At 42.8% G+C, this 12500-nt stretch overlaps 1 protein-coding gene across 1 annotated transcript in view; it reads right to left on the bottom strand.

The window, feature by feature from the left end:
• The window catches only part of LOC134441070 (uncharacterized), a 96348-nt gene that overhangs the window by 81428 nt on the left and 2420 nt on the right, over nt 1-12500 (bottom strand). Inside the window, exon 3 of the mRNA XM_063191262.1 lies at nt 1-21. This exon is cut by the window's left edge and continues 89 nt beyond it. Within this exon, the coding sequence (XP_063047332.1) occupies nt 1-21 (21 nt within the window). The remainder of the gene's footprint in view (nt 22-12500) is intronic.

Below are 12500 nucleotides of genomic sequence, written 5' to 3'. Positions count from 1 at the left end.
CACACACACACACACACACTACTACTACAGTACTACTACTACTTCTTCTACTACAACCTGTCTGTCTGTCTGTCTGTCTGTCTGCCTTTCTCTCTCAAGTCGAATCTAATCTAACATAGCACCATTAAAGATTTGACTAGACTAAGCCTAATGCAGACAATCCAACAGTGAGAATGTAAGCATTTAAGCGTTTAAAGAGAAACCAACTCAGTTTAAAATGCAATAGGTCTTGTATTCAAGCAGGTGTTATAGGTGTACTTCTGGAGGACCAGAATAATTTCTGTTCGTGCTTGAAGACGGTTTGATTAGGCACATGTGCATAACCTATGAAAAAGAATGTGCTTTAAACAGTACCCTACGCAATAGCGTTGCTTGCATTGTCGTTCTTACACGTTATTCTCAATTATATTGACTCACAATGACTGCTGCTGCTGACGAGGAAGCTATCCAAACTCCCAAACTTTTGGTAGTGTATTTAACCAAATTGTCATCATCAGCGAGCAGAAGAGAGGGCATGGCATTTGCAATGCAGCATACAATACTCAGCGTGTTCAATTAGTCTGTGGTAGCCAGTGTTCTCTTCTCAGGTTTGCTGGGGATGAAGCACAAAGAAGAGGGATGCTGAGCGACTTGACAGACTGGTGAGGAAAGCTGGTTCTGTTGTAGGAGAAGAACTGGAGAACCTCACTTCAATATCAGATAAAAGATCTCTAAACAAACTGCTCGCCATCTTGGATAATGAGGAACACCACTATACAACACCATCAGGGCTGTAGTGGAGGGTAAACGCACGTAAACGCCGTTTACGCACCTCTGGAATTCAGGAAATAGCGTTTACCCACCTCTAAATAGCGTTTATAGCGTTTACCCACCTCTAAATAGCGTTTACGCAGCTCTTAATGGCAATTACGCACGTCAAAGTTCCCTGCGCCTTGTGATCTGCCGTTGGAATAATCCAAAATAAATTTGGTGTCATTTAAAAAATATTGTTGAACATACAACGCTTTAGTAGGAATCATTTTCATCTGCTCTATATTCGGGTATGTGACCTTCCAATCAGTGTCTTTCGGCTGCGGCGGCGACACCAATCAGGATCCAGGGAATATGTAAACTATACACGTTGTGTAGTTGCCTGCCTGCCTACCTGTTCAAAGTTAATCATCATGGATATTAGGAGATATTTGAAGAGACCATCCAGTGCTTCCACTTCCGCAGATGCCAGCAAAAGGCCTCAAGTACAAAGTAAGACTGACAAAGATCAATTTACATGAGTCGTTAAATGTGCCTTATAAATAAGTTTGACTTGACGCATTGTGGCAATGACAGAACGAGCTTTCAGATTAGCTAATGCGTAGTCATGCTATCCTTGTATTGCACTCGTCACCCACCGTGAGTCATTCTACATCACGAAAGCTAGCAATGCCGCTCACAGACCTAAATTAACCACTAATGTAATTTTACCGCACGAGACGTTTCAAGGTGAAATGAGAATAGCAAATCAAATAAAAGGTCAATTGTCATTCTAAATGTCTCAAAAATACGATTTATATGATGACTTATATATGACTTTTTTTTTAAACAGCCATTGAATTGGCACGTGTAAAACAAAAATAGCAATCTTGTATTTTCTAAATATAAAACAATAGTAACAAAAAACGTGCTGTATAGGCTATTTATGCTGACATAGGTAGTTATAGCCTACATGAGTGATCCTGTCAGTTATGTTGTCAGTGTAATTGGCAGGCTGCTTAACTGGTGTTCTCAGCCACACAACACTTAAATTCTACCTTTTTCAGGCAGTGATGGTACAGGCAATGAGGCAGAGATCACAGGGAGAGGAGAAACACCAGGAGATCAGATAGAGATAGAAGAGGAAAGAGGAGGAAATGAAAGAGGACCAACAGATAAAGATGAAATAGGAGATGAAGAAACAGGTAGTGTGAGAGGAGTAAGAGAAGAAAGAGGGTCAGGAGAGATGGAGAGTGGAGAGTCTGAAGTAGAGGGAGATGCAGAATCTGAGACTGAAGACACAGTGAGAGGAGAAAGAGAGAGCAGATGCCATCCCAGTATCTGGACAGAAAAACAGCACACACAGTTTAAAAAAGATAACCCTTGGCTTATTGTCAATAGTGAATATCTTGGATGCAAAATCTGCAAAGAAGTGAAAGGCCTTGGAGTGTTTAAAGAAACAGGAATGTGTCTCTCAAATGAATGGGCCGCAACTAAAGTCACATACAGTCGCAACGGTGATCACCAGTATCAGTTGTCATGCTTGAGAAGTAAAATTTTCAAACACACCTCATCAAAGAGCCACAAGGCAGCCGAAAAAATAGTGAACACAAAACACACAATAGATGTATCAATGCAAAAACAACTGGAGAGTGAAGAACAGAAGACAGCCTCACTGTTTCGAACAGCCTACTTCATGGCAAAGAAGAACAGGCCATTCACAGACTACCCCGAACTTGTGGCGCTCCAGCAAGAGAATGGCCTTGACATGGGTATCACTCTACATTCAAGATACACTGCAAAAAATATAATAGACCACACATCTCATGAAATGAGGAAGAAAGCTCTGAACCACATCGTAACTGAACACCAAAGGTTTAGTGTTTTAATTGACGAATCAACAACTCTTAGCAAGAAATCAGCCCTGGTTGTTTATTTAACATCCATTATAAGTGGCGTACCCACAGTATTATTTCTGGATTTGGTGGAGCTGGAAAGCCAGTCAGCTGAGAGCATCACTGAGAGTTTACTACAGTGCCTCCAGACTTGGGGAATGGATGAAGATTTCATCAAAGAAAATTTCATTGCGTTTGCCAGTGATGGGGTAAGTGCCATGCTGGGCCGGAAGTCAGGGGTAGCTGCACGCCTACAACTCCTGTATCCACATCTCATTGTGTGGCACTGCCTAAACCATAGGCTGGAATTAGCTGTTGGAGACACAGTCAAGCACACTAACAATGTCCATCATTTCAAGTCTTTTTTAGACAAAATTTACACACTGTACCACAGGTCACCAAAAAACTGCCGGGAACTGGCTGAGCATGCACAACAACTTGAGGTAAATCTGCAAAAGATTGGGAGGGTCCTTGATGTCAGATGGGCAGCCAGCAGTTTCAGAACTGTGAAAGCTGTATGGAATTCCTACAAGGCCCTGTATCATCACTTCAGTGCTGCTTCAGTGGATGCCACAAGAGAGGAAAATGACAAGGCCATGTACAGAGGTCTTATGACAAAAATGGAGCAAGAGGAATTCCTATGTGATTTAGCCCTCATGTATGACACATTAGAGGAGATCTCCCACCTCTCTCTGAGCTTACAAGAAAGAGGAATGACCCTCACAAGAGCAGACACATTAATGAGACGAACAATTCGCATTGTTTCCTCAATGATTACCTGTCCAGGTGACAAGAGGCAGGAGGCCCTTCAAGCTACAGAAAAACAGGAGAACCTGGAGGACAGATTGTTCACTACAGGCTCATCTAGGCAACAGAGTGTGTCAGCCGAAAACAAGGCCCAGTACAGTGAATTGCTGGACCACTTTAAAGTTCTTCTTCCAGAAAACTGGCCTGTTCCCCTAAATGAACCATATGGGGAATCCAATGTGAAAAAACTTGCCCAAAGGTTCAGACTTGATGACAGAAAAATTCTTGAAGGCTTCAGGGACTTCAAGGATAACTCAAGCATCATTCCAGAAAACCTTGCACCACTCATGAATATCCACCATCTCATTCCAGTTAGCACTGCTGAGTGTGAGAGAGGGTTCAGCTTAATGAACATCATAGTGTGCCCCCTGAGATGCAGTCTGCACATTACCACTGTGTCATCCTTGATGTTTCTTCACCTGAATGGCCCGCCACTCACAAAGTTCAATCCAACACCATATGTGAAGTCCTGGCTGGTGAAGCACAGGGGAGCCATGGACCCCAGAACACGCCCCTGCAAGGCAGAACCTGACGTAGCGGACAAGGAGGCCCTCTGGGCATTACTTTAAAAAGCATGCATACTAAAACACACACACATACACACACACACACACACACACACACACACACACACACACACGCACAAGCACACGCACACACACACCATATCTACTGTAGATAGTTCTTACTCTACACATACTTTTCTTTACTGTTTAAATTTGAAATTTAATAAACTACAAACTACAAACACATTTGTTGACTGTCAGTGATTTAATATGGCTTTAACTGATAACGTCATGGAATATGGCCTGGACAGCCATACAGATTTGCAACACCTTGCGTTGCTTTGTGCTGCGTCGTGTCGCGTCGCGCCACGGTCTGTCTGATAAAAAAAAAATCATAGTTTACCCACCTCTAATTTGACCACTACAGCCCTGAACACTATTATCCAACAGAAGAGTATGTTCAGTTGGATGCTGAGGGCACTTACGTGCAGAATCAACAGACTTGTCCCAAGAGCCATACACAGCTGTTCAATCTGTCAATGAAGGACAAGGAGAAATTCATAGACTTTTCTGCATAGATCACCCATCTTTATTTTGTATCTATTTTTATCTTTTTTTTTCTTTTTATCTTTTTTATCTACAGAGCAACATGGGACATGAATTTCCCCTCGGAGATAAATAAAGTTCAAGTCTAAGTCAATTTCATTCATGCCCTCGTGTAACTGGTTGGGACTCGGAATGGATTGTAGCTGCATCTAATCACTTTCACTTTTACCTCTGCTAAAAAAAATGGTGGTGGAATTCCAAGTATTGTAGTAGGCACGTCAAACAAACCACAGCACGATGGGCAATGTACATGCTCTCTCACAGACCAACACCAGAGAGTTCGAAAGGGGCTGGAAAATAAACAGCCCAGAGAGAGCACTGCACGCTGTGTGCATTTTGGTAGGCCTACAACTCGACACAGCGCGACTCGGCCGCCACTTATTGGTTTTCGAATAGGCATGACCAAGGAGAGTAGAGACAGAAGGGCTTACTGACGTCGTAACAGCGTAGTACGAAATGATGGTGAGGGGAGTACGGACATTTTATTCTTCATCTACGGTCAGTATTGGAAGCATCAGGGAAGCATGCAATGCCACTTCCGCAAGGTTCGGAGTGTGGAACAGGTTATAGGACAGCGTGAATGTTTGTCAGCTGTCCTTAATTACCCCCAGCAATTACTGCTGACCAACAGTTGCAGTTAATTTGGCCATAAATTATCCATCATGGTGTCGCCCCCACTGACCATGCGCAAGGGAGTACGGAAATTGTATCCATCGCACCCACTGACCAATGACCATGCGCAAGGGAGTTAATTTTCCATCCACTCGTGTCCTCAGGCAACGCCCCCGTACTACACCGTGGTGTACTTGTCTTATGATCAGCTGACACTGTTTGGATCAACTTGGTAGGTTCTTGTTAGGGTTTTAGTGTTTTTCAGGAACAACACAGTCTACCTCAATGGAGTAACTGGGGTAACAGCTATATCATGTGCTAGTGTTGTACTTACACCGCAAATTAGGGCCAAAACATACCAAGGCGAAACGGAACGGTCGCAGGACGGACGCGGTCTTTCTGCTTAGTTTTGGCCAGCGTGCTTTTCTCTGCGTTGCACACTGACAGCGTCGGCGTGCGCGGCCAGTCCTGTTCAAAACCCTCCCCAAAGCTAAAGCTAGCGTGCTACTTTGCCATTCATTTCAATGAGACACCGCCGGTTGCCGGCGTGAAAAATACGCTGGAGTTCTATTTTCCAAATGCAGCGCGGTGCGGAGCCGGCTCCCGCGCCGCTGACGCCCGACTACCGCCGGTTGGTGTGTAAGGACAGATAGGTTTCAATGTATTTTCACAGACGCCGGTAAAAAACGCGGCCGTTCCGCGACGCTTTACCGCCTTGGTGTGTAAGACCCCTTACTTTTACTTTTTCTTTTGACTCCTCTACCATCAAGACACAAAGACAGTGCATTGCAACCAAACCTTTATAATGTCGTTCCACAGGGAGACTGGTCACATTCCAAGGCATATTGACACAACTCAAAGAGGACTTTAAGAATGTGGACCAATATGTACGCCCTGGATGACACCAGTAGGATAGAGTTATCTAAGCTAATGATAACACAATGAAGGTGAAAATGAAACCTTCATTCTCCAGCAGCACACAGCAACAGCAAATGTACATCCCACAGCACCTGTAAATACTAACATGGCAACATGGATTTGTAAGTAAAATCGTATTATGCCTTACAGAAGCTTTTTCTCTGGTAGTCCCACATGTATCTGTAAATCTGTCTGTCGTCGTTGATGTTTGTTTGCATGATAACTTTTGAACAAGTTCTGGACTGTCGATAGGGGAAGATATAAACAGGTCAGTTGTTACAAGTCCAGAACCGGGACCCCATTTCATGTATTGAGAGGGGGGCCCTTTCAGATGACTTTGTCCTGGGCCCGGCCAAAGCTGTCATGGGACGGGTTATCAGAGAAACTTGTGCTTATCATGTGTCAGCAATAGGCAGGTTAAATAGCAGTTATACTTAAAGGTGCACTGTTCAGGAAATGGTCAAAAAAGGTACTGAAACTAGCTGCTCATTGGGCTGCCTATTGCCAAATTTGATCTTTTCATGAAAGGTTACTAAGTAATAATCTAATATTCTAGTATGGCCCAAGTACAGTCATTTTTGCAGCTAAAAATGGCTATTTCTGGAAATTCAAAATGGCGGACCATGGAGAAGATCTCCCTTTTCATGTATGAAAAGAGCATTTTTTTTTCAGTCATAATGAATACATAGAATTTCATGGTGGTGGTAGTATTCATGAAAAAGGTAACATTAGTGAATGGGTAGCTTCTGGAAATAAACATCTAAAAATCTTACACAGTGTACCTTTAATGACAATTTTACTTTTACAATTTTAGTCAACTTAATAAAAACTTAACGATATGTGAATTGCAGAATAATTACTTCAGCCATCCAGAAGACTGTCAGGAAGATAGGGAACTGTTCTTCTGCAAGAAACACTTTTACCCACAAAGACCTTTCATGCAGATTGGATCACCAGAGTTCGGACTCACTGTTTTTAAAAAAAGCTCAAATACATCATAACATTACTGTGACATTACAGAGAGTCTCAAGGAACAGATTAAGACTTGGTCTTTGCCATTGTGTTGTCTGTAATAGAGCTTATGCTCAAAGGGGTTAACCCTCTGGGCGCCACAGGTTTTTGCCCAAAACTGATGATTTTGACATGTTATATTCAAAAGGCTGTGGCTTAACATGGGTTATAGATAGAGCCTGACAATTAATGAGACAAATATTGAGGATGACCCAAAGTTTATTTTGGGAGTAAATTATACCATCTAATTTGCATATTATGACGTCATATGGTAAGAGTAAGAGCAAGAGTAATTTATTTGGCACATACAACCGTAACCTTGTGGGTTAGCTTGCAGTGAAATGACAGTTCTGGTTAACTCCATAGTGCAGAAAGACTAACAAACAAACAAACAAATAGAGTAGGGTAATTGTCCGATCCATAGCTGAGAAGGTGGAATCCTGTGTGGAGGCGTAGATCAACGGCAACGCAGACAGTAACGACCGTAGACAGCCGCAGTCTCCTGGAGGGGGGAAGCGCTCTTCCGGGTTGGATGAGTTGCGCTCGCAGGGTGACAAAAACGGCATCTTCGCACTTGCCGTTCACCAAGATGTACAAAAGTCCGGCAAATATCCGCTGACATGGGAAAAAAGTGCTGTCGGATCCATGTATTGCTCCAACGAGTCCCCTCCGGAATGCGCATTTCGTCTCCATAGTAATTCCATTACCGCTATCAATTGGACTGGACACCACGGTGAAATTTAACAAACTTCACCACGTATTGACGCTGTAGACAGCACTTAAAAGTGCTTTCCATACACGCGGTCATGAATGTAACAAAATTACAAAATAAATATGGTCAAATTACATGAAAAATAAGTTAAAAAAGTTGCACGGGAGCAGGAGTTACCAGATAGGCAGCCGAACGACGCGGCGCCATGGTGTCAGCCATTTTGAATTTATAATGAGTTATTGGATATTTTTGCATATTTTCAAAATATTTTTAATAATTTATCTAATTTAATTTATAAAACTTCCCCAGACACCTTCACTATTATGTTCTGTGAATACATGTTGGTATAGAAAGCAATAAATTGTACACTAAAAGTGTAATTTGTAACTAATATAGTGCAACAATGTAGCATAGTGACAAACACAAGTGAATGGACGGTTGCCGTTTTGCCTGTAGGGACTGGTCTATGAAGGTGACAAGTTATTTTTTAGTGCATGGACACCCTTCACAGCAATGCCCAGCATACAGATTCTATCCACACTAGGGGTATTATGTGCATTTTGTCCATTTGTGTGTCTTTGAACCAAGTACAGCAGGCCTACAGTAGCCTACAGTAGGCCTGTCAGCGTACACCCTGAAGGACTCTGGGTATGGGCTACAAAACTTCTAAAACGTCTAAAAACTTGTGCAAATATCTATTCAAACCCAGTGTTACATTTACTGATATACAAATAGGTGATATAAGGAAAGTGTGTGTGTGTGTGTGTGTGTGTGGGGGGGGGGGTTGGGGTTGGTTACCTAGCCTATATCGCCCATGTCTTTCTGATGCACCAAACCCCAGCTGGTATCACACTTTTTTGTTGCAAATAGACTCAGTCAGGTCGCAATTGGACATAATTATTACTGTTATTATATCATTAGAATAGCATTGCTATTTATTTAGACCTGCAGTCGGCAGGAACAGTGTCGAGTAGCGTGAACTATGCTTCCGTTTTGCACCGAGTAGAATGCGCACAAGACCTCGAGCGCATACTCCTCTCACTCCATCCCCCACTGTTGGCAGGAATATGCGCATTTATTTTGTCTTCATTTACTTTTCTACTTAGTATACAAGCTCTTCTACAAACATCCTGACCACTGTCACCTCGATGATGAATATTGACTCTGTAACAGGCAAATTACGACGCGTTGCATCATTCCCCTGTCGTTGCAATGAACGTCGCCAGCATAGCGACAGTATAGCCTACAAAGCAGCATGAAATTACCTCGCATCTCGATCGGAAAAAACCTTCCCTTCCTCAATATACAAGTCTCCTGCAGAAACGAACACTTCTATTGTGTACTTACAAGTGAATGAATGAAGGGTTTGCTTGTTACAGTCCCCATGATCGATGAATAGGCTGTCGATAGTTTCCCTCAGGCAACAGTAACATGGGAAGTATAACGCGGCAGAAAATACACTCCTGTTTGCATATTACCTCATTTAGGGGCGAAATATATGATGAATACATATGTACAATCATGACAAGTTACCATTTGAGTGCATTTGGTCGTTTATTCAGTAGAATTATCCACGTAATGTCACTACAAGGCTGCTTCCGTCTGTCGCGTTGTTCCACAGGGGAGAAGTTACTTCCGCAATGTCCGAGGTTTGTAGTTTAGTAGTCTTCTTAAACAAAATACCATATAAGGCGTCCCAATGTGTTTAGAACTGAAGTACTACATGTCTGCCACCCAATGGAGTGGAAGTTGAACTACATTTGATATCCTATTTGAAAAAAACGGCCGTTGTAATCAATACGGCATCTCGTCGACAAAAGTCGCCTGTGGCGCCGAGAGGGTTAACTAAATCATATTATTATAGATTCAAATGCTTACTGCCCATCATGCACATGTAAGTTTAATTTAATCAATTTACCAGTTGTTTTCTTAATTGTGGTTTGGAGCTTTATTAGGATGGCTAACAAGGACTGGTGAACTGATGTGGTATCTCACACTGCCTGTAAACAGGCCCCAAAACAGGTCTGACGGGGTGAGCAAATATAGCTTTCATAATTCCACTGAAATGTTGTGATTGGATCTGACTCATAATTGGGATCAGCCTCATACTGTATTTGTTTTGGCTTAATACTACTCTACAGGCCTACTAATTATGGAGGCCTTAAAAGAACATGCGCAAGTAGAGGGGTTTCTTGTACTCACCTGGTTCACATGAGAAGGTTTCTAGTGAGCTCATAAACACTTCAGGATTTTTGTTTACTCGTGCATGCCCCTTTAAAGCCTTCGTAACTGTAGTCTGTAAAACCAATACAAAAAAGGTCCAGTGTGCTCCAGTTTCTCCTCCAACTCTATGATATAGTTTAGCTATATATATTTCCTGTTTTTTTTAAACAAGGTTCACACACTCCTTTGGATTGTTTATTCTTTAACTCCTTACTTTCTTTTTATTCATTCACTGGCATAATGACGCTTTGACCTTGTAGTCTTCCTCAGCCTCCAATTACACCATTTTTAGTGGAGAGTCAGCCAACAAGCTATTTTATAAGGTGGCAAATTTTGTTAACCCTTTCATGCAGATCCTATGTCATAACTTAATTGTCTCCAAATTGGTAATGATTGATCATTTTACTTAAAAGTGCATTGTAAGATGGTGGCGCAGGGTGGCCAGAGTAGGTATTGCAACTATGCAGCTCAATTAAACTGTGCTACCTATTGCCAAATTCGATCTTTTCATGAATATTTTCTGAATATTAAACCAACATTTACTAGTATGACCAAAACGCAGTAAGTTTTGCAGCTAAAGATATCTATTTCTGGAAATTCAAAATGACGGACCATGGGGAAGATCCCCCTTTTCATGTATGAAAAGTGTAATTTTCTCAGTCATATTAAATATTTTGAATTTGATGGTATAGGTAAGTATTTGTTACAAGGGTAACATTTGTGAATCTGCAGCATGAATTCTGGAAATGAACTACTTAAAATATTACACCTTTAAGACGATCAGTAGTGTGATAGCAGTGTCAATGTAGTTAAGCTTTTTCAGCAAATAGTGCATAGGATCACCAGCGGTCCGATCTGTATGAAAGGGCTACCATATTTCTATAACGTGCCAAATATTTCCATCAACAGTTGTTGGAGCTGTTGCTGCTGTGGTTGGAGCTCGCATGGGAGCCATTGTCGGGGGTGCTGTAACAGCTTGGGCAGCTGTTTTTTTTGCTGAACCAGTTATGCGAGCTGTTGGGGTTGTTGCCGGAGCTGTGGGCATGCAAGCTGTTGGGGTTGTTGCCGGAGCTGTGGTTGCTGCCGGAGCTGTGGTTGCGGGAGCTACAGCTGGAGCTACTGCTGGAACTGCTATTGGTGCGGCTGTTGGGATAGCTGCTACTGATACTATTGTGGCTGCTGTTGAAGCTACTGTTGTTGCCGTACTTGGCACACCGGCGGTTGATGCAGAAACAATAGTCTCATTAGCATGTGTGATATGGTGGTTACACAGAACTGACCTAGTGTCACTTTTCAGTTTGATGAGAAGGAGCACCATAATGATTTGCGCACCCACACACACACTGGAACTGATGGCAGCCACGACGAGATGAAGAAAAAGACTGAAGAGTGTGTAGGTATAATTCCTGCCACTTCTCTACGCAGAGAAACTCATGACAAAGTTATGAGAGTCATGTGACTCAAACTGATGATGATTGAGACGAAGGTCATCAATAATCAGTAGTAAAAGAGTTACTTTCCCTCTGATTGCCAAATGGCTGGCCCAGGGTCCCTGCCATGTTGTTCTCAGTCCTCCTCCTTTAGGAGGCGCTGTGACCAAAGCCCCATTCACAATCACCTGGCCACACGTGAAGTGTTCCCCAGGGACCATTGTTCGTCACTCTAGTTTTGGCTGCTGGTCGGGCGAGACGCATAGAGTAACTTGCGCAACAATTTTGGACAAAGTATTGTTTGATATCCGGCCGAATAACAAACATAGACTGCTGAGTTCATCTTACACACACTGTAAGCTTAAAACACCTTTGCAAAGAATTCCTCACGACAAGTCTTAGATCTTGCCTGGTCATGTCTATAGACTTTCATCCGGACACTGAACTAAAGGCGAGTTCACTGCGAGAGAAGCCACGCACGCCACTTCAACCGAAGAATCTCGAAGCCGCAACAACAAAGACTTTTGCAGCCCCAAACTCTCGAGGACGAGAGAAACGTGGACTGCAATCCCCATTTCCAGACGGACGTACCGAGCCTTTGGAAACTGGATCCTCCTCTTCATCTCACACAGTAGGCACTGGGCATAGCTTATGTACTGAGATAGATGTGTTTTGAACTATGACTTGAGTTATTTTTCATGTGCACATGTTATTTGCATTTCTCCTGCTTCTCTGTCTATCCTTCTTCTTAGCTTAGGTTCCTCTCTGCTAACCCATTCTGTATTACTGGCTACTAAGCCTAGCGACCCCGCTTGTGGCGTTCGCACGGAATAGTTCAAGTATTGATTTAACCATCAATATTCGGAACTCTCCGAGGACCGTCATAGCGCGGCCGTTTCGCCGACTAGTCCAGAAATACACGCGCTGCGCCTTTTGTTGTAACTGGCCATAGCAGGCCCTAGGTTAGCAACGCAACGCTAACCATTTGTTTACACAGACACGCATAGCCACTAGAGTTCCATCTCTCTTTCCCTTCTCTCTGTATATCTCT

Source organism: Engraulis encrasicolus, chromosome 24, assembly GCF_034702125.1.
Source record: "Engraulis encrasicolus isolate BLACKSEA-1 chromosome 24, IST_EnEncr_1.0, whole genome shotgun sequence".
In the NCBI taxonomy this organism is placed as follows: domain Eukaryota; kingdom Metazoa; phylum Chordata; class Actinopteri; order Clupeiformes; family Engraulidae; genus Engraulis; species Engraulis encrasicolus.
The sequence above is the reverse complement of the archived record's forward strand: the minus strand, read 5'-3'. Positions and strand labels throughout refer to the sequence as shown.